The sequence below is a fragment of the Lepus europaeus genome, chromosome 21 (assembly GCF_033115175.1).
Source record: "Lepus europaeus isolate LE1 chromosome 21, mLepTim1.pri, whole genome shotgun sequence".
NCBI classification, from domain to species: Eukaryota; Metazoa; Chordata; class Mammalia; order Lagomorpha; family Leporidae; genus Lepus; species Lepus europaeus.
Window position 1 is genome coordinate 12119851 of NC_084847.1, and position 20855 is coordinate 12140705.

General features: G+C 44.6%; 1 protein-coding gene across 1 annotated transcript; it reads right to left on the reverse strand.

Annotated features, from left to right (window-relative positions):
- Positions 1-14707: 14707 nt before the first annotated feature.
- On the reverse strand, positions 14708-18499 carry LOC133750429 (THUMP domain-containing protein 1-like). Its single transcript, XM_062180037.1, has 2 exons — positions 18340-18499; positions 14708-16077 (listed from the first exon to the last, which is right to left on the reverse strand). The coding sequence occupies exons 1-2, from the start codon at positions 18415-18417 to the stop codon at positions 15928-15930; spliced, it is 228 nt and encodes a 75-aa protein (XP_062036021.1). The 5' UTR covers positions 18418-18499; the 3' UTR covers positions 14708-15927.
- Between the last annotated feature and the right edge of the window lie 2356 nt (positions 18500-20855).

Genomic DNA, 20855 nt, shown 5'->3' on the forward strand with positions numbered 1-20855 from the left:
TTAAGTTTCATTTTCAAGTACCTTCATATACTGAAGATTAACTTAGTATATACTAAGCAAGGATTTCAACAGGCTGCATTCACACAACCGCACAAGGTATAGGGTATTGTTCGATTAGTAGTGTTTTAAAGTTTCATAGTAAAACACATTAAGGACAGAGATCCTACATGGGGATCATTGACCTATATTATTTCATCAAATCCCCATCACAAGCCTCAGAGGATTAAAGATAAGAAACTTAACCTCATAGAAGTTAAGCTACTTAACCAAGGTCACACAGCTCCAAAAAACAAGAACTCAACCTCTGATCTTACAGAGCTTGCATTCATAGGGTGGGGACACATCTGTAATATAATACAGTGAACATATAGTGTAATACAGTGATCACCTGGAGTAAGAGCATAATACTGAAGAAACCCAGAGAGGTGGGGCCAGTGGGGAAGAGAGGCTCAGAAATGAACTAAAATGTAAACTGGGTTTTGAAGTATTTTCAAATCAGAGAACATTAAAGGAACATTCCAGAGAGGAGGAAGAAAGGGTACTTTTTTCCCCCCTAGGTAATACATAAAGCAAAGAGGTTTTGCAGCACAAAGACTCACTTTGTAGAAACATAAGGAAGTCAATCAAGGAAATCAATCAAGAAGTTCATGCCCCCTTCACCCTACTCTTTGTGACCTGGGAAATCCAGACTTCAGCCTTTGGGTACCAACAGATGTCAGGTTCCTCACTGAACTCAGTACATTCACCAAGGTCACTTGGTTGGAACAGAATGTAACTTAAGCAAAAAGGACATTTATTCTTCAGAAGAATATGAGAGAGCTTGTAAAACTGGGCTGGAAACTGGACATTCAGTCTTGGCAAGGACAAGAGACAGGATAGCTCCCTGGGGATGCAAAAGCACCAGCTATTTTCTATCGTTGGTCCTGCTTAGAAAATTCAAAGGCTTGGCCGGCGCCGTGGCTCAACGGGCTAATCCTCCGCCTTACGGTGCCAGCATACCGGGTTCTAGTCCTGGTTGGGGCGCCGGATTCTATCCTGGTTGCCCCTCTTCCAGGCCAGCTCTCTGCTAAGGCCTGGGAAGGCAGTGGAAGATGGCCCAAGTGCTTGGGCCCTGCACCCGCATGGGAGACCAGGAGAAGCACCTGGCTCCTGGCTTCGGATCAGCGCGATGCGCCGGCCGCAGTGGCCATTGGAGGGTGAACCAACAGCAAAAAGGAAGACCTTTCTCTCTGTCTCTCTCTCTCACTATCCACTCTGCCTGTCAAAAAAAAAAAAAAAAAAAGGAAAGAAAAAAAGAAAGAAAGAAAGAAAGAAAGAAAGAAAGAAAGAAAGAAAGAAAGAAAGAAAGAAAGAAAGTTAGTTCAAAGGCTAGGGAAAGTTCTGACTTGCCCAACTTTGGCCACAGGCCCACCAACCAGTCAGAGTGGAGCAAGTACCCTGATGGGTTGTATCACCAAGGCTATGTTCCCTGAAAGTCAAATAGGGGTGCTTTTACAATAATGCACAAAAACAGGGGAGAGAGGGCAGATGTCCTAGTATCTATCTTGTAATGAGTCATGTAAGGCTTTGCCTCTCTTTCTCATGCATCCCTGTTAGGTAGGGGAGAGACCAGCCAATCTGGCCCTCTGGTGAGTGAATGGCAGAGGGGATGAGGTGAAATGGAGCCTCAGAGAACTGGGCACCTTGTCTCGAAAGGTTGCCAACGTACTCACCAAGCCCTGCGGCCTGCAGAGAGGAGAACAAGTGGCCGTGATCCTGCCCCAAATCCCAGAGTAGTGGCTTGTAAATGTGGCTTGCACGCAGACAGGTCAGTGCCAATGCTGAACATTTCTAAATCATGCCAATACTGAGAGCCTGAGTCTCAAGCATTTTCTGAAATGTTAGCTATGAGTAAACCTGTGCTTAGAGCACAGAGAGAGAGAGAGGACAGAGGAAGCAGAGTTGAAATTAAGAGCAGTTACAATGTAATGATAACCACCTTAAGAAGTAGGTATTCGTTTTTGTTTTTTTTTTTTTTGTATGTTTGTTTTTTTTTTTTTTTCAGGAGATGAAACCAAAGTTCACAGAAGTTAAGAAGCTTGCCAAAGTCACATATCTGGAAAGCTATGCAATTAGGATTTAAACACAAAGCTCTAAAAAAGCAAAAGGGAGTACCAACTGCTTCTTTGTAGTTCTGGATCATGACATGTTATCAAAATGACCCAGCATTTACTTCTCTGAAAGTGCTGGAGAATTTACTTCTCCAGACATGGAAATACAAAAAGAATAAAAATCATCTGAGAATGCTAGCAGTGTTAGACTACAGCTGCAAACCTCGGTTGGAAAATCTCTGCCTCTTTCCAGAGAAAAAGATGAATGTACCTCATGACACATTTTCTCCCAACGTGGTCATTTATAATGTACCTCCAATAAAAATTCCAACAAGATTCTTTTCCCCTTTAGGACAGGGGTCAGCACATCCTGGTCCCCAGGTTGGCCATCTGATGTTGTAACTAAAGTTCTAATGGAATACAGCCCTGCTCATTTACATATTGCCTTGGGCTCCCTTTGTGCTGCAGCAGCAGAGCTGCTAACTGAGGCTGAGATCTTGTGACCTGCAAAGCTTAAAATATTTACTATCTGGATCTTTACTTAAAAGCTTGGCCAATCCCTCTGCTCTAAAACATGACATAAATGTTTATACATCAATTAAAAATAAATAAAACACCAAGAGATAGATGACTATAAAGATGTTTTTTGCGGGCCGGCGCTGTGGCTCAATAGGCTAATCCTCCATCTGGCGGCGCCAGCACACAAGGTTCTAGTCCCGGTCGGGGCACCGGATTCTGTCCCAGTTGCCCCTCTTCCAGGCCAGCTCTCTGCTGTGACCCAGGAGTGCAGTGGAGGATGGCCCAAGTGCTTGGGCCCTGCACCCCATGGGAGACCAGGAGAAGCACCTGGCTCCTGCCATCGGATCAGCGCGGTGCACCGGCAGCAGCGCGCCAGCCGTGGCGGCCATTGGAGGGTGAACCAACAGCAAAAGGAAGACCTTTCTCTCTCTCTCTCTCTCTCTCTCTCTCTCTCACTGTCCACTCTGCCTGTCAAAAAAAAAAAAAAAAAAAAAGACCAAGCTCAAAGTCAATCATGTAAAGCTCTGCTCTTTCCTAAAAGTGTGACCTCAGACACTCAAGATGACCTCGCTCAGCCTCAGTCAACTTCACCCATAGGAGGAGATTAAGAACCACCACCTCAGAGGCATGGTGACACCAGACCAATGAGTAGTAATGGAGAGCACAGAATATACAAACCACCCCTTTATAATTTGGGAGGCCTGGGGGAAGTTCTTTAACCTGTCTACAATTTCCTTATATGTAAAACAGAGGTTGAGAGGATGCTAAGAGCTCTCCTGAAACTGTCTCAACATAGCACCTGCTCAGTTGTTTACTGTTGGATTATTTATCTCATAATAAATATTTAATAATATGTAATAATAATACATAAATATACCATTAGTATTTTCTTCCACCTTTTTCCTTAACAGATAAATTCTCTACCTGCTAAGATTTAAGCTCCTTCAGAAATCATTGTTTCAACCACTAATATGTCCTACTAGGCACACTAATATGCCTAGAACAATGTCTGCCAATATAGTTATAGGTTCAACAAATATTCACCAAATGAATTGTCCTAAGACTTGCCTCTCTTAGTTCCTTGGCTTCTTGCTTGCATGTCCTAATTATCTTGCAGTTAATGCCACTTGGGTTTTTTTCCCCAAAGACCAAATGCAACTCTGTCTCTCCAGATATAAATTCAAGAAGTTACGGCACTGCTTGACCAAAGGAGAGCCACTCAATCCAGAGGTGCTGGAACAGTGGAAGGCACAAACTAGGCTGGAGCTATACGAGGGCTACGGATGGACAGAAGTGGTATTATTTCTTTTTTTATGGATATAATTTATTTATTATTTTTTTATTTTTTGACAGGCAGAGTGGACAGTGAGAGAGAGAGACAGAGAAAGGTCTTCCTTTTTGCCGTTGGTTCACCCTCCAATGGCCGTTGCGGCTGGCGCATCGCACTGATCCAAAGCCAGGAGCCAGGTGCTTCTCCTGGTCTCCCATGCGGGTGCAGGGCCCAAGGACCTGGGCCATCCTCCACTGCCTTCCCGGGCCTTAGCAGAGAGCTGGCCTGGAAGAGGGGCAACCGGGATAGAATCGGGCGCCCCAACCGGGACTAGAACCCAGTGTGCTGGTGCCGCAAGGCGGAGGATTAGCCTGTTAAGCCACGGCGCCAGCCAGAAGTGGTATTATTTCAAGAGCAACATTGGCCATACTGGAAGCTGTTCAGCCCCATGACTGTCAACTGAGCTCTAAAAGTGCCCTAATCATGCTCTAAATTTTTACGGAGTTTCCCAGAATACCTTACCCTGTCAGTTGTTAGCAAAACCTGTGAATTGCTTAGTTGGGTTTGGCTGAAGGCTGTGATTATTTCACACAGTCTTTCTGCCCCCTCTCCATTAAGGAGAAATTTCAGGGGTCTTAGGGGTTGGTGAAGTTCATAACTGTGTTGGAAAAGACCCCCTAAGTGCCTCCATGGGGAATCTATTCCAAGACGTGCTAATGGAGTCTAAAGTGGTTTTCAAAAGTGTGGTCCTCAAACCAGCAGAATCAGCATCATCTGGGGTTTTGGTAAAAATGCACATTCCTGAGGCTGGCATTGTAGCAGTGAGGAAAGCCACTGCCCATGACACTGGCATCCCATATGGGTGCTGGTTTGAGTACCGGCTGCTCCATTTCTGATCCAGCTCCCTGCTAATGGCCTGAGAAAAGCAGTGCAAGATGGCCCAAGAGTTTGGGCCCCTGTCACCCACATGGGAGACCTGGAGGATGCTCCTGGCTTTGGCCTGACCCAGCACTGACCATTGTGGCCATCTGGTGAGTGAACCTGCAGAGAGAAAATCTTCCTCTGTGCTTCCTTCTAACTTTGACTTTAAAAATAACTAAATAAATATTTTTAAAAGATACACAAATTCCCAGACCCCCATCCTATTCCCACTAAATCAGAAATTCCCAGTGATTGTGATGTACATTTGAAGCTAAGAACTAGTGGCCTAAAACAACATTGCAGAAGATGAGCTGCACATTGGGAAAATGATCCAGAACTGTATCTTCAGTCTCACTGTCATAATATAAATATCTACAGAAAATGAATTTTTACACACATATACATAAAACATATCTTCTCAATAGGGAATAATTTGTGCCAATCAGAAGGGACAAGAAATTAAACCAGGCTCAATGGGGAAAAGGAGTGCTGCCCTATGATGTCCAGGTGGGTTGAGAAACTATCTGGCCCACAAAAGAAGGTTTTTCACTTTTCTGCTACTTATTACACTACTATTGATAACCCATTCCCATTTTGTGTAAAGAACATTTTAATAACCCAAACTGTTTCTTTCATTCTAGATTATAGATGAAAATGGCAGCATTCTACCACCTGGCAAGGAGAGGTAAATTGCCCTCAGAATCAAGTCTACACGGTCCTTCTGTTTCTTTTCTGAATATGTGGTATGAGCATGTGGATAGTGCTAGTCACACTTTAATACAGACATGAGTTTCAAATTTCATATCCACCATATCCTGCTATATAACCCTGGGCAAGTAACAAATTCCAAGTCTATTTCCTCAGCTGTAAAATGGGGAGAGTACCACCTGAGAGTACTGCAAAAATGATAGTCCATGTTTAAGAAAACAGGTTCGACCCTTGTCCTCAGAAAGGAGAACTGCCCTGGGGGGCATTGGAGGCAGAAGGAAGGTTTACTTTTTATTATACCCTTTTAGACCTTCTGTATTTTGTAGCAGGAGTTATCTTCTTTGAAAAAAAAAAAACTTAATTTCCTTTAGAAGTACCATGTGTAATGCACTAGTCACTTAATGGGTATCATACCCCTATCTCTGTTGTATCCAAACTAATCCCCAAATATCATCTCTGATTACTAGGACAATACAGAGAAGACTGCTGCCACAATAAGAGGAAATTTTTATGTCACAAGAGACAGAGGAGTAATGGACACTGATGGGTATTTCTGGTTTGTTGGCAGAGCAGATGATGTCATCATATCCTCTGGGTTTGTACATCTGCCACTCTTAGAAAGGACCGGGGCTGGCGCTGTGGTGCAGCAGGTTAGCGCCCTGGCCTGAAGTGCCAGCATTCCATATGGGCGCCAGTTCTAGTCCCGGCTGCTCCACTTCCCATCCAGCTCTCTACTATGGCCTGGGAAAGCAGTAGAAGATGGCCCAAGTCCTTGGGCCTCTGCACCCATGTGGGAGACCTGGGAGAAGCTCCTGGCTCCTGGCTTCAGATTGGCACAGCTCCAGCCGTTGTGGCCAACTGGGGAGCAAACCATTGGATGGAGGATCTCTCTCTCTCTTTCTCTCTACCTCTACCTCTACCTCTCCTCTCTCTGTGTAATTCTGATTTTCAAATAAAAATAAATTAATCTTAAAAAAAAAGTTGTCAGAGAAGGGGATCTCCTCCTTGGTGGGTACAGTGCTCAAAGTTTTCTTTTCCTCCTCAGGCACTGTATCGGGCCATTTGAGGTGGAGAGTACACTCATGAGCAACCAGCAATTGTTGAATCGCTGTTGTCAGTAGTCCAGATCCAATCAGAGCAGAGGTAGAGTGAATGCCACTGATTAAAGTAGCAGTTGCATATTTTTAAGTTCTATCCCATTTAACCATGTTCAAGATCACATCAAGATTAATCATTAAATTCTCATTAATGAGACACAGATATGGCCAAAAAATATATATCCTATGCAATCAACTTAGCAAATGAATTCTGTCCCTTAAGAGGTATATTAGGATTTTTCAGTGGTGAGTGACAAAAACTCAACCACTAACTCATTTAAGTCAAAAGAAAAAAAAATTTTTTGTTCATATTAGTAAGAGGTACTCAGGTACAGCTACATCCAAGGGTTCATGTGAAGTTGGCAAAAGTTAGTTTCTCCTCGTTTTGCTCTGCTATTTGTTATGTTGGCTCCATTTGAGCCTGTTCTTTCTACTTGAAAGCAACCAATTCCAGACTTCACAGCTCGACAACCTTCCCCGCCCCTCTAGGAAAACAGCAAGCTTTCTTTCCAATCATTTCACACAAACCCTAGGATCTCCTTTGGCTATCTTAGATCACATCTCCAGCCAACATGATCCCAGGAATGGTATGCCCACTGGCCAGACCTGAATCATTTACACTCATCATCGGAGCTAGGGGTTTGTGTCAAGCCCACCAAACAGAAGTTAGGGCAATACTTCATAGAAAAATCAGGGTACTGTTATTCAGAAGAAGAATGGAGACTGTAACAATACCAGCATATTTCACTGAATGTATAATTGTGATGGAACTCAGAATACATTTTTGCATAGAAACAATTGTTGGCTAGGTTCCCAAACAAGTCCCAAGAGCCTTTTTAGGACCTCATGAAAGGCAAATGGAGTAATGATGGTAATACCTTTGGTTCTAGGAAGATGCTCAATGGAATGGAAGAAACTTCCTTTCCCCATGAAAGTTTCCTACAGACTCAGCAAGTGGCAAGATGTCAAAACAGCACATCTAAAATCCTCCTTTCACACACTTCTTTCTGTATCTCCCTCTCACAGACCAGTAAGCCACTGTGGTGACACTATGGATACCATACTATCACCTCCTATACACTCTCAACTCTTGATCTATTCCATGCTCCAAAGTATTTTGCTCTTGCCATCATATTTTCATTTTAATATAATTGATTGAAGCTGATCAGCTGAAGTAAGCACCAACTGGAATTGATGTACAAATAATAATATATAATAAGCTTAGTTATCTCAAACACTAGGTAACTGCTGAGTTTTAAACAGCATTACAGAGAGAAATAAAAACTACAAGGCCACAATGCTCCTAAATGTGTATATATGAAATGCATGAAATGTGGTCATCGTATATAAATGCAAAAATTATTTTTAAAAATACAAGGCAAGAAAGCCCTCTTAGAGATAAGTCAGTCTTTCCTGATACAGTATCCTTCCCAGATTAGGCCTCCCCTAATGCCCTTCAAATCCTATACTCTAGAGTCTCCATTTATCCCACTACGGTACGCTTCCAGCAATGAAGATTTGACAGAGTAAGTGACCATCTATAAATTCAGGACTGCCCTTCCTGTATAATAAATAGGACCAGTATGACCGAAATGTTAAATACATGTACATCATGAAAATAGAACGTGGCAGTTAGCTGTACTAACTGCACTCTTTATACTCACATAACATTTATCTGTAGTAGATCTCAAAAAATCCCACTTTATCATTATATCCAAGCTTCATTCATAGGTGAAGTCATCATTCAAGCTATTAATAAGTAGTTAGTACCTGTGTTCCGCATTGGTTCCAAAACCCTTCGTGTGTCTGAAAAACAAACACAGTAACATAAGTTGACTTGCCTGTTGCAGGTGGTGAAAGCTTTTGTTGTCTTATCAGCACCCTTTAAATCCTCCAATTTAGAGAAATTAACCCTTGAGCTTCAGGATCATGTTAAAAAATCAACTGCACCTTACAAATATCCAAGAAAGGTAAGTGTTTGGCCCAAAAGTTAAGTTTGTGTTACTAAACTAGGGTTTATGCTAATATGAGGGGTCTTCAAAATGTTTGTGGAAAAGTGGAATTAAAAGATAAAAATAAATAATGTAAGCTATTTTTCAACATAAGTTCCATAAAGATTGAGATCTTTTTGTAAGCAATGATACCAGCCATTTAGTCCATCCCTAAAGAACCGAGGGTCCTGGTAATCTGTCAGTGCAGTCTTTTTACATTTTTTTTCCATTTCTAACTGAAGAAAAACGGGTGCCTTTAAAGATTTTTTAAGATTAGGAAACAAAAAGAAGTCAGAAGGAGCTAAATCAGGACTCTAAAGTGGCTGCCTGATTATTCCCCTCTAACTCTCACAAGATGCCCTCGTTTGATGAGAGGAATGAGCAGGGGCATTGCTGTGGTTGAGGACTTTCTGGTGAAGATTCCCTAGGCAGTTTTCTGCTAAAGCGTTGGCTAACTTTTTCAAAATACTCTCCTAATAGGTAGATGTTTTTTCCTTTGGCCCTACAAAACGACAACAAAATTTCTGAACATCCCCAAAAGCTACTGCTATGACCTTTGCTTTGGACCAGTATGCATTTGCTTTGACTGGACCACTTCTGCCTCTTGGTAGACATTACTTGGATTGTGCTTTATCTTCAGGATCATGCTGTAAATGTTTAATCTCCTGCAACAATTCTTTTTTTAAATACTTTTTTTATTTGAAAGACAGGTAGAGGGAAAGAGACACACAGAGAGCTCTTCTATCCACTGGTTCACTCAAGACAGCAGCAATGGCCCAGGCTGGGCCAGGCTGAAGCCAGGAGCTTCACTGGGGTCTCCCACGTGGGTGGCAGTGGCCCAAACACTCAGGCCATCCTCCACTGCTTTCCCAGGCCATTAGCAGGAAGCTGGATCAGATGTGGAGGAGCTGGGACATGAACTGGTGCCTTTAGGGGATGCTGGTGTCGCAGGTGGCAGCTTTATCCACTACACCACAATGCCAGTCCCTCCTGTCACAATTCTTAAAAAACTGCTTCAGGATCTAGATCCTGCTTGTTGAAAACTTTCATTGAAAGCTCTTCTGTTGTCTGCCACTGATCTGGGCAGCTTTGATATCCATTGAGTAGAAAGTTTGTTCCACATTTTCTGTCAAAATTTTGTAAGCTAAACCAATTGAGACATCTATGGTACTGGCTATTATTTTTGCGAATTGTCTGTCCTATTCAATTGGGGCAGGAACAAAAATTTTTTTCCTCTCAAACTGATGTGGACGGTCCATCCCCAAAAGCTTTATCTTTAACATTATAATTTTTTTTAAAAAAAGATCCGTTTATTTGAGAGGGAGGGAGGGATAGAGGTAGAGAATCTTCCATCCACTGGTTCACTCCCCAAATGGTTGCAATAACCAGGGCTGGGCCAAGCCAAAACCAGGAACCAGGAGCTTCATCTAGGTCTCCCACATGGGTGCAGAGCCCCAGGCACTTGGGCCATCCTCTGCTGGTTTCCAAGGTGCATTAGCGGGGAGCTGGACTGGAAGTGGGGCAACTGGGACTTTGATCAGAGCCCAAAAGGATGCCAGCACCACAAGGGGGCGGCTTCACCCACTATGTCACAGCGCCGGCCCCCATTTCATTCATTTTTAAAATGAGTCCTCTATTTGTAAACTGCTGATTTCCTTAGGGCATTGTCACCACAAACTTTCTGGAAGCCATCAATGGTTTTGCCACTCTTCTACCCAAGCTTCACCAACAATTTGATGCTTGTTCTTGCCTCAATTGTAGCTGAACTCACGCTGGTCTGAGTCCTTTTCAAAGTAAATTCTTAGCCTTCTTAATGTCTCATTAGACAGATACTAGATACTGTTCAGTGATGTTTTAAGTAGTACCCGTTTTTTGGTGCAAAAAAAAAAAAAGAAAATCATGTATAGCTCTTTTGTTACATTCATTTCCTAGGAACTCTTCGAAGACCCCTTGTATTAGACTTTATTGGGTTTTGGGTTTATAGTAGCATGTTATATAGTTAGAGGCCATCTTTTCAGGTTGTTTAGCCCTAAGGATTTTTGTCTTGAAATGTTTTGTATTAGGACACTATAAATACAGAATATAGATAATATAAATTCTTAACTCTATAATACTCAGTCACTGCAGGACTAATTGGGCCCATTCCATAAGAATTATCTTAGTACTCCTGGCTATAATTCCCTTAGAAACTCAAAGCATGTGCCTTTAATAAAGTTCAAGTGACCACATTCAAGGCAGGAAAAAGGTAGTGCCCAAAGAAACTGTGGAATCTTTCCTGAAACCATCATAGAAGATTTAAGAATAATTCTATACAAGACTCAGAGATGGCACTGCTGTTTCCTTCTAGTGCCAAAATGCTTTGGTTGATCTCCAGTTGGCATCATTTCATCCAAAAGGTAGTTAATTTCACCTAAGACCTGGGTAATACAACAAAGAACTGTTTTTTTGTTGCTGTTGTTGTGGTTTAAATATTTATTTATTTATTTGAGAGGAAGGGTTACAGAGAGAGAAAGAGAGGGAGAAACAGAGAGGTCTTCCATCCGCTGGTTCACTCCCCAAATGGCCACAACAGCTGGAGCTGGGCCGATCCAAAGCCAGGAGCAGGAGTCAGCAGCCTCTTCCAGGTCTTCCATGCAGGTGCAGGGGCCCAAGCACTTACTGCTTTTCCAGGCCATAGCAGAGAGCTGGCCTGGAAAGTCAGGAATTCTTTGGTTTTCAGAAATGTTCGAGAGCATTTTAAAAGATAGCACATTTTTCCTTCACAGGGAAACAAAGAGGATTTTAAGGTCAAGTCACAGCATGAGAAACATCATATATATTCCAAATTATGCTAAAAATTCCCTCCTCAGAACTTCTAAGACCCAGCTCTTAAACTCAAAAGCCAAGAACTTTTTTTCGCCTTTAAGTAAAACTTCAATTTTTAAAGGGCCACAGAGACACTAGGTCTAGTTTGAACCAGGGGAAAGGACTGTGGAAAAGGCACTGTCTTCTGGCAAAGCATGTAAGTGAATTTGCAGTGCAAATCCATTAGGTGGTGCTACACTGTCGTCCTTAGTATATAAATGGACAAGATACTCATGTCTACAAAGTTCAGTGAGCTTAGGCTACGACAATCTATATTCTCTCAAAACAGCCTCAGGTTTGTAAAAACTCTCACCTACTGTACTGACAGTTAAGTCAAAATGGTATCAAGAGTCTTATAATGTTTTTCTGTGAATTAGGTAGAATTCGTTCAAGAACTCCCAAAGACAACCACTGGGAAAATCAAGCGCAACATTTAAGAGACCAAGAATGGGGAAGAAGATAGCTTGATCAGAAAATGGAAGGATTAAGTAGCAACATGGTTGCTTTCTTTTAATTCAACTGTTTTTTAATTCTTTTATTTTAATTAATTCTACTCTGTTAAAATGTTTAAGATTTCTCCTAGTTGAAAATTCCAGTTTTTGTTCTGTACTTAGCCAAAACATAAAAAGGAAAAAAAAAAAAACTCTAAAAATACTTGGGAAGAAAACTGTTATAATGATGATGAATCCAATGATCATTAATGTTTAAAATAGTGGGGCTCAAATTATTACTTAGCAAAGGACACTGTACATGAATCTTTCATTTCTTTTATACCTGATTAATTAAAAATAAAGTTAATGGGGCAAATGCTGTGGCACAGCAGATTAACACCCTGGCCTGAAGCATCGGTATCCCATATGGGCGCTGGTTCTAGTCCCAGCTGCTCCACTTCCCATCCAGCTCTCTGCCATGGCCTGGGAAAACAGTAGAAGATGGCCCAAGTCCTTGGGCCCCTGCACCCACATGGGAGACCCGGAAGAAGCTCCTGGCTCCTGTCTTCAGATCGGCGCAGCTCTGGCCGTTGCTGCCAATTGGGAGTGAACCATCAGATGGAAGACCTCTCATCTCTTTCTCTCTCTGTCTCTCTCTCTCTAAGTCTGACTTTCAAATAAATGAATAAATCAATCTTTAAAAAAAAGTTAAAAAAAATAAAGTGAATAACTTTTTTTTTTTTTTTTTTTACTTTTTGACAGGCAGAGTGGACAGTGAGAGAGAGAGACAGAGAGAAAGGTCTTCCTTTGTCGTTGGTTCACCCTCCAATGGCCGCCGCGGTAGGCGTGCTGCGGCCGGCGCACCGCGCTGATCCGATGGCAGGAGCCAGGTGCTTCTCCTGGTCTCCCATGGGGTGCAGGGCCCAAGCACTTGGGCCATCCTCCACTGCACTCCCGGGCCTCAGCAGAGAGCTGGCCTGGAAGAGGGGCAACCGGGACAGGATCGGTGCCCCGACCGGGACTAGAACCCGGTGTGCCGGCGCCACAAGGCGGAGGATTAGCCTAGTGAGCCGCGGCGCCGGCCACTTTTTTTTATTTTTTATTTTATTATTTTTTTTTCACAGGCAGAGTGGACAGTGAGAGAGAGAGAGACAGAGAAAAGTCTTCCTTTACCGTTGGTTCACCCTCCAATGGCCGCTGAGGCCAGTGCGCTGTGGCTGGCACATTGCACTGATCCGAAGCCAGGAGCCAGGTGCTTTTCCTGGTCTCCCATGTGGGTGCACGGCCCAAGCACTTGGGCCATCCTCCACTGCCTTCCCGGGCCACAACAGAGAGCTGGCTGGAAGAGGGGCAACTGGGACAGAATCTGGCGCCCCAACCGGAACTAGAACCCGGGGTGCCAGCGTCGCAGGCAGAGGATTAGCCTAGTGAGCTGCTGCACCAGCCTATGAATAACTTTCTAAGAGAAATATTTAAGACAGAAATTGTTCTGCTTAACATTTTTGAGACCAAAACTTTAAGCTAGATTAAAATATTAATGTTAAGTTAAGGAGTACAGGTAATTCAAAGACCAGGAAGTGCATTTAATGAAATTAAATACTGAATTACTATAACTTGTTTTAAACAAATTCACTGTAAAATATCTGAACCTTGGATTATTTCAGAGTATTAATTATACAAGAATAAATAATTTTCTATATCTGTTGTTAGAACCATTTGCATGACTTTTTTGATAGTCTCACAAGCAAACACGTTTTATGATGATATACAAACACAAGAGATTTACTAAGACACAGGAAGTAAGAAAAAAGTACAGAACACCAGTCTTTAAGGAACAGATTTATTTTGATTTTTCTAAAAATACCAGGAGTTATGAAAAACAAGCTGAATATTTGGCCATAACAAAAGCAAAATCGAAGTAAAAATCATGGTTACCCCTGGAAAAACATGTTTCAAAGACCGAGTTTAACACTGTTTCCTACATAGAGCAACACAAGTATACTAAACCAAAACATTGTTAACTTCACTTTTTAAAATAAAAACTGAACAACAACCAGAAAAAAGCACACAATTCCTACCCTGGAATCTTGTAATTTATGAAGTAATACACTGAGATGTCAGTGAAAAGAAACAGTTGACAAAGCCAAGAACAATCTTTCAGTGAATAAATTCACACTCCAACAGAATGCAACGTTATATTGCTGGGGAAGAACAGCTTGTGTCACACTCAGGTTTCACCAAATATAAATAAATACAAAAGGCAATGCAAACAATAAAGTGAAAATCATTCTGAGAGAGAAAGAGAGAGAGAGGTCTTCCATCCATTCACTCCTCAACTGGCTACCATGGCTGGAGCTGCGCTCATCTGAGGCCAGGAGCCAGGAGCTTCTCCTGGGTCTCCCACATGGGTGCAGGGGCCCAAGAACTTGGGCCATCTTCTACTGCTTTCCCAGGCCATAGTAGAGAGCTGGATGGGAAGTGGAGCAGCTGGGACTTGAACCGGTGCCCACATGGGATGCCACCACTGAATGCATGGCTTCACCCGCTACGCCACAGTGCCGGCCCCTAACACCATATCTAATATTTTAACTTTTCATCATTGTTAGAGCTTTTACTAAAAACAACTGTTTGGGGCCAGTGCTGTGGTGTAGTGGGTAAAGCTGTCACCTGCAGTGTCGGCATCCCATATGGGCACCGGTTTGAGTCCCGGCTGCTCCACTTTTGATCCAGCTCTCTGCTATGGCCTGGGAAAGCAGCAGAAGATGGCCCAAGTGCTTGGGCCCCTGTACCCGTGTGGGAGACCTGGAAGAAGCATCTGGCTCCTGGCCTCGGATCGGCGCAGCTGCAGCCGTTGCGGCCAGCTGGGGAGTGAACCAACAGAAGACATCTCTCTCGCTCTCTCTCTGTAACTCAGACTTTCAAATAAATAAATAAATAAATAATCCTTTAAAACAACTTGTTTGCCATGAGTGTTGGCACTTGGGATAGCCACATCCCATATCAGAGTGCCTGGATTGATTCTTGCCTCTGTTTCCCATTCTACTTCCTGCTAATGTGTATACTGGGAAGCAGCAGGTGATGGCAAAAATGTGAGTCCGTGTCAGGCATGTGGGACACCCTGATGGAGTTCTCAGCTTTGTCTTGGCCTAGCCCCAACTGTTGTTGGCATTTGGGGAATGAACCAGTGGATGGAAGATATCTCTCTCTGTCACTCTGCTTTTCAAAAAATAAAACTAAATAAATAAACCTTAAAAAAAGTTCAAGGAAATGAAACTAAAAGATCTTTAGTAAAAAACTGCTCATGTAAACATTAGGGTTAACATTTTGTAATATCCTAATTTATGCAACTGCAACACTCAGCTGTTGTTTTCCTCTATAACAGCAAGTAGCAGAACAACAAACATTAAACACTACACAATTTTACAAATGCAAAAGCCTGCTGGTCACTTAAAATAAATGGGGCCGGTGTTGTTGCATAGAGGGTAAAGCTGCTGTCTGTGATGCCTGCATCCCACATGAGCATTGCATTGGGTCAAGACGCTCCACTTCTGACTCAGCTCCCTGCTAATGTGCCTGGGATAGCAGTAGCAGATGGCCCTTACATCCACATGGGAGGCCCAGAAGCAGCTCTGGGCTCCTGGCTTTGATCTGGCGCAGCCTGGGCTGCTGTGGCCATCTGGGGAGTGCACCACCCAATGGAAGCTCTCCTCCCTCTGCTTCTCCCTCTCTCAGTAACTCTGCCTTTCATATAAATAAAATAAGTCTTTAAAAAAAATTCATTCATTCATTAGCTAAGTTAGTACAGACGTCTCAATCCAGACCTGAAAGGAATCCCAGAACCACATAGTGTACAAGTTCACCAACTCACTCTACAGCTCCATATGCCTACTACGAATACAATGTGGAGAGGACATGATCAAATGATTAACCGAGCCACGTGCTGATGCCATTTTTAAGAAATGTTCCCTAGGACAGGCAGATGTCCAGTTACCATGAAATTAAGACTCCTGAAGGGGTGTTAGTCGGACCCACCTATCCCAAGTGTCCTGAAGAACACTACGTTATTGCTCCACTTTCCACTGACTGGAATCTTCTTAGCCTCATCTCCGTAGATGCCTTAATGTTGCCAACTTCTCTCTTCAGGGCAGCCTCCACATCATCATCTTCTCCCTCACTTCCGGAGGGCTGTGGATCCCTGTCTGTAAACTGTTTGCACAAATTAATGAGCAGAAATGACACAACAGCTCATGTTTATTTATTTATTTTTTAAATATACATATTTTTTTGACAGGCAGAGTGGATAGTGAGAGAGACAGAGAGAAAGGTCTTCCTTTTTGCCGTTGGTTCACCCTCCAATGGCCGCTGAGGCCAGCGCATCTCGCTGATCCGACGCCCTGGAGCCAGGTGCTTCTCCTGGTCTCCCATGCGGGTGCAGGGCCCAAGCGCTTGGGCCATCCTCCACTGCCTTCCTGGGTCACAGCAGAGAGCTGGCCTGGAAGAGGGGCAACCGGGATAGAATCCGGCACCCCAACTGGGACTAGAACCCGGTGTGCCGGCGCCACTAGGCGGAGGATTAGCCTCTTAAGCCACGGCACCGGCCACAACAGCTCATGTTTAAACACTACAATTAACTATGTAGATGAAACTCCCAGTGGCAGATGGCTCAGTTTGAACTATAATGCTTTTTACTGAGACTGAGGCACCACACCCTTCAACAAGCAGAGGAAGAAAGGGGTTTCCTCAGACTGCGGTACACACAATTCCGAAGTGTTCTCCAAAGCATTCTGGCAGTCTGGACAGAGAAATATGCTCACCAGTTGAATTATTTCAGGACTGACCTTAATACTATACCTAGGTATCTTGGTGCCAGATACATGGCAATCTCCTTTTGGCGAGACTAGACCAAATATAGTTATACACATTTATGCAGCCTTTATTATATACCAGATGCATGAGTTTACCTCAAAGGGTTTGTGGGAAGTAGAATTTAAAAGTAATTCTGGTGCAAAAAAGTTTTGAAATCCACACATACACGGGGCCTTCAAAAAGTTGGTGCAAAATATGCATTTTAAAAATATGTATAGGGGGCCGGCGCTGTGGCACAGTGGGTTAAAGCCCTGGCCTGAAGCACTGGCATCCCATATGGGCACCGGTTCTAGTCCTGGCTGCTCCTTTTCCGATCCAGCTCTCTGCTATAGCCTGGGAGGGCAGTGGGAGATGGCCCAAGTCCTTGGGCCCCTGCACCCACGTGGGAGACCCGGAAGAAGCTCCTGGCTCCTGGCTTCGGATAGGCACAGCTCCAGCCATTGTGAAAATCTGGGGAGTGAACCAGCAGATGGAAGACCTCTCTTTCTCTACCTCTGTAACTCTTTCAAATAAACAAAAAAATTTTTTTTAAATATTGTGTATAAATGTTAAAATTTTGTGACACCAAAATAAATTAATTCCATTTCTCATAAACTTTTTGAAGTATCTGTTACTTTATGCACACAATTATTTTAAAATAAAAATTTTTTTTGACGAGGTAGAGTTACAAAGAGGAGGGTGTTCCATCCACTGGTTCAGTCCCCAGGTGGCCCCACCAGCCAGAGCTGCGCTGATCTGAAGCTAGGAGCCAGGAGCTTCTTCCGGGTCTCCCACGTGTGTGCAGGGGCCCAAGAACTTGGGCCATCCTCCACTGTTTTCCCTGGCCATGGCAGAGAGCTGGATGGGAAGAGGAGCAGCGGGGACTTGAACCAGCACCCATATGGGATGCCGCGGCAACAGGCGGAGGCTTAGCCTATAACGCCACAGCGTCAGCCCCCACACAACCAACTTTCTAATCAGCCTTACAAAGTACTATCATTATTCGCTTTTTAAGCCTGACCCAGTAGAATTAAGTAAAGCGCCCACGTCCGGGTCCCAGAGCTGGTCAGCGATGGGCCTGAATTCCATCCCACCCATGCTATTCCTCTTCCTCGAGATGTACGTAAGTGCATTGGCCCAGGTTCTAAATCCAAAGCAATGAGCGGAAACGGTGACGGGGCAAGGAGAACTCGAGTGGTATCGGCACACAAATGTTCACTTTTTAATCTATCTTTACGCTTGTTGGCAACGTAACCAGAACTGGCACCAAACCCAGGGCAGAAGGGGTTACTTGGGACAAACACGTGATAACAGCCGACTTCACACAAGACTGTCCTGAGAAGAGCTTCAGCATCCCGCCTGGCACACAGGGAGCACGCAATAAACAGGAGTTATTACTGAATGAAAGTCAAGTCCAAGATGAAGACGCTTCGAGCTCCAGGGCGAGTCGGCGGGACCCCGGAGCGGGACGGCGCGAGCCCGAGCGAACGCAGGCGAGGCCGCGCTTTCCCGTCACTGCGCACGCGCCACATCGCGCGCATGCGTGCCAAGGCAGCCGGCCTTCCCGCCGTCCCTCCGCCCTCACGGGCCCACCAGCCGGCACGCCCACCCCGGGACCAGCACCTTCTCAGGCCCGTACATGTCGTCGCCGTACTCGCTGAGCAGGCTATAGGCCTCCTCCACGCACTTGCGCTCGTTCATGCTGCTGGCCGGGGTCTGCCATGGCGCCCCTGAGCCGAGGCGAACGAGAAGCGTTCCTTCACGGCGGTCGGTGTCCTCGCCTCCGCTGGCGCGGGCTGTGACGTCACGTGCGTGCGCCGCCTCCCAATTTCTTCCTGTGCTGCGCGGGGTCCTAATGCCGGTCGGCCGCGGCGGGCCGCGGGGAGGCGCCGCGAGGCCCGCCTGTGTCCCGCGCCTCGGGGGATTGACAGGTTTGCTTTCACCGCCCCACAGGGGAGGAGATCCCCGAACCCGGGTGCAGCCCGCATGCAGACTGTGGAGTCTGGACTCTAAGTGGATGGATCTTGGTTGCTAACAACGTTTCGTTTCATTGATGTTCATTCATTTTCGGTATTATTTATTGAGCGTCTATGAGTACCTGCTAGTCATTGAAGTACTGAGGTTGGGGCCATTAGCAGAGCGAGACGCCATTCATTGCCTTTATAAGGTCAATGTTTCTCTTAGAAGTCAGTGAGAGCTTTCAAATCGCCCCACTTGATTTTGTTCCCTCGAAACGTGTGTATTCAGCAGACTTTCTTCTGTGCTCTGTTGCAGGACCCCGGATGCACTAGAAAAATAGGAAAGGTGCATGCGACTCTGAAGGCTGAGCGGCCTGTCAGAATGAGCGATTTTAAAATACTCGTACAGGGACACTCGGCCAAACTTGGGAAAATTTAACTATCACTGAAAACCCATCACTGTGGGAGCTATATATTTTAACTTGTAAAATGTTTCTATTAGTACCAAAAATACTATACTTTTCAATGTCTTCACACTTGTGTTGGACATGGATGTCATGAAGAGAGATAATGCTATTTCGGTGAACTGTTCCAAGTGAACTTTGGATAGGAAAGTCACCGTCCTCACTGTTGAACAAAATCATTAGGAGCTGAAAGAGGGTTGCCCTAGGATGGACTAATTCAGTGACCCAGAAATGTGGAGTGGATGATAGGGAATCAAGAATAAAGACTGCTTACTTACTGTAAGGTCGGGATCTCTCAGCTCTGCGTTCTGTGACTATTATGGAAAAGTCATCATATGACTTTTCCTATTTCTTATGATATGAAATAATGGCCTGGAAATCCACACAATTATAAAAGAATCTTCAAGCCAGCGCCCCGGCTCACTAGGCTAATCCTCCGCCTTGTGGCGCCGGCACACCAGGTTCTAGTCCCGGTCGGGGCGCCGGATTCTATCCCGGTTGCCCCTCTTCCAGGCCAGCTCTCTGCTATGGCCCGGGAAGGCAGTGGAGGATGGCCCAGGTCCTTGGGCCCTGCACCCCATGGGAGACCAGGAGAAGCACCTGGCTCCTGCCATCGGATCAGCGCGGTGCACCTGCCGCGGCAGCCATTAGAGGGTGAACCAACGGTAAAGGAAGGCTTTTCTCTCTGTCTCTCTCTCTCACTGTCCACTCTGCCTGTCACACACACACACACACACACACAAAATCTCTCATGGTACATTTAAAAAAAATAAATAAAAGAATCTTCATTAATATAAGGGGGAATATTTATCTTCTTTCCTCCAATGAATTATTCCTTCGCATGTTTTCTCCATGCCTGTTCCCAAATTTAAAAGCCCGTTAGTTGGTCTAGACAGGTGAACAGTCTAGTGGAGTTAGTGGCCTGATCCTGAAGTCAGGAATCCGTCTCCTTATACTTCATGTAACTAGAAGCCAGCTTGTTGAGGACGCACCTTGACAGTGTATTCCTTGTGGTGAGCAAATGAAGAATTCCATAGCACCCAGCATTGTGGTAGAGCGGGTCAAACTACCTCTTTGGAGGGTGTCTGCATCCACATCAGGTCACTGGTTCAAGTCCCTGAAGCTCTGCTTCTGATCCAGCTCACTGCTAATGCGCCTGCGAAGGCAGTGGAGATTGGCCCAAGTGCTCGGGCCCTTGCACCCATGTGGGAGACCTGGATGGAATTCTGGGCTCTTGGCTTCAGGTTGGCCCAGCTCTGGCTGTTAAGGCTATTTTGGGAAGTGAACCAGAAAATGGAAGATTTGTCTCTCCATCTATATCACTCTGCCTTCCAGATAAATAAATCTTTGAAAAACAAAATATGGGATCTGGCACCGTTGTGCAGTGGGTTAATCTTCCGCCCGCAGTGCCGACACCCCATATGGGTACCCGTTCTAGTCCCGGCTGCTCCTCTTCCAATCCAGCTTTCTGCTATGACCTGGGAAAGCAGTAGAAGATGGCCCAAGTGTTTGGGCTCCTGCACCCACGTGGGAAACCAGGAAGAGGCTCCTGGCTCCTGGCTTTGGATCAGCGCAGTTCTGGCCGTTGCGGCCATCTGGGGAGTGAACCAGTGGAAGGAAGACCTTTCTCTGTCTCACTCTCTCACTGTAACTCTACCTCTCAAATAAAATAAAAATCTAATAAAAAAAAATAAATGAACATTCTACTGACACATTT

Excerpts from the sequence above, each read along its gene's own strand:
- LOC133750429 (XM_062180037.1), bottom strand. The coding sequence starts at position 18,417 with ATGAACGAGCGCAAGTGCGTGGAGGAGGCCTATAGCCTGCTCAGCGAG. Across the intron at positions 16,078-18,339 it reads ACATGTACGGGCCTGAGAAG|TTTACAGACAGGGATCCACA; the intron begins GTGCTGGTCCCG and ends TTGTGCAAACAG.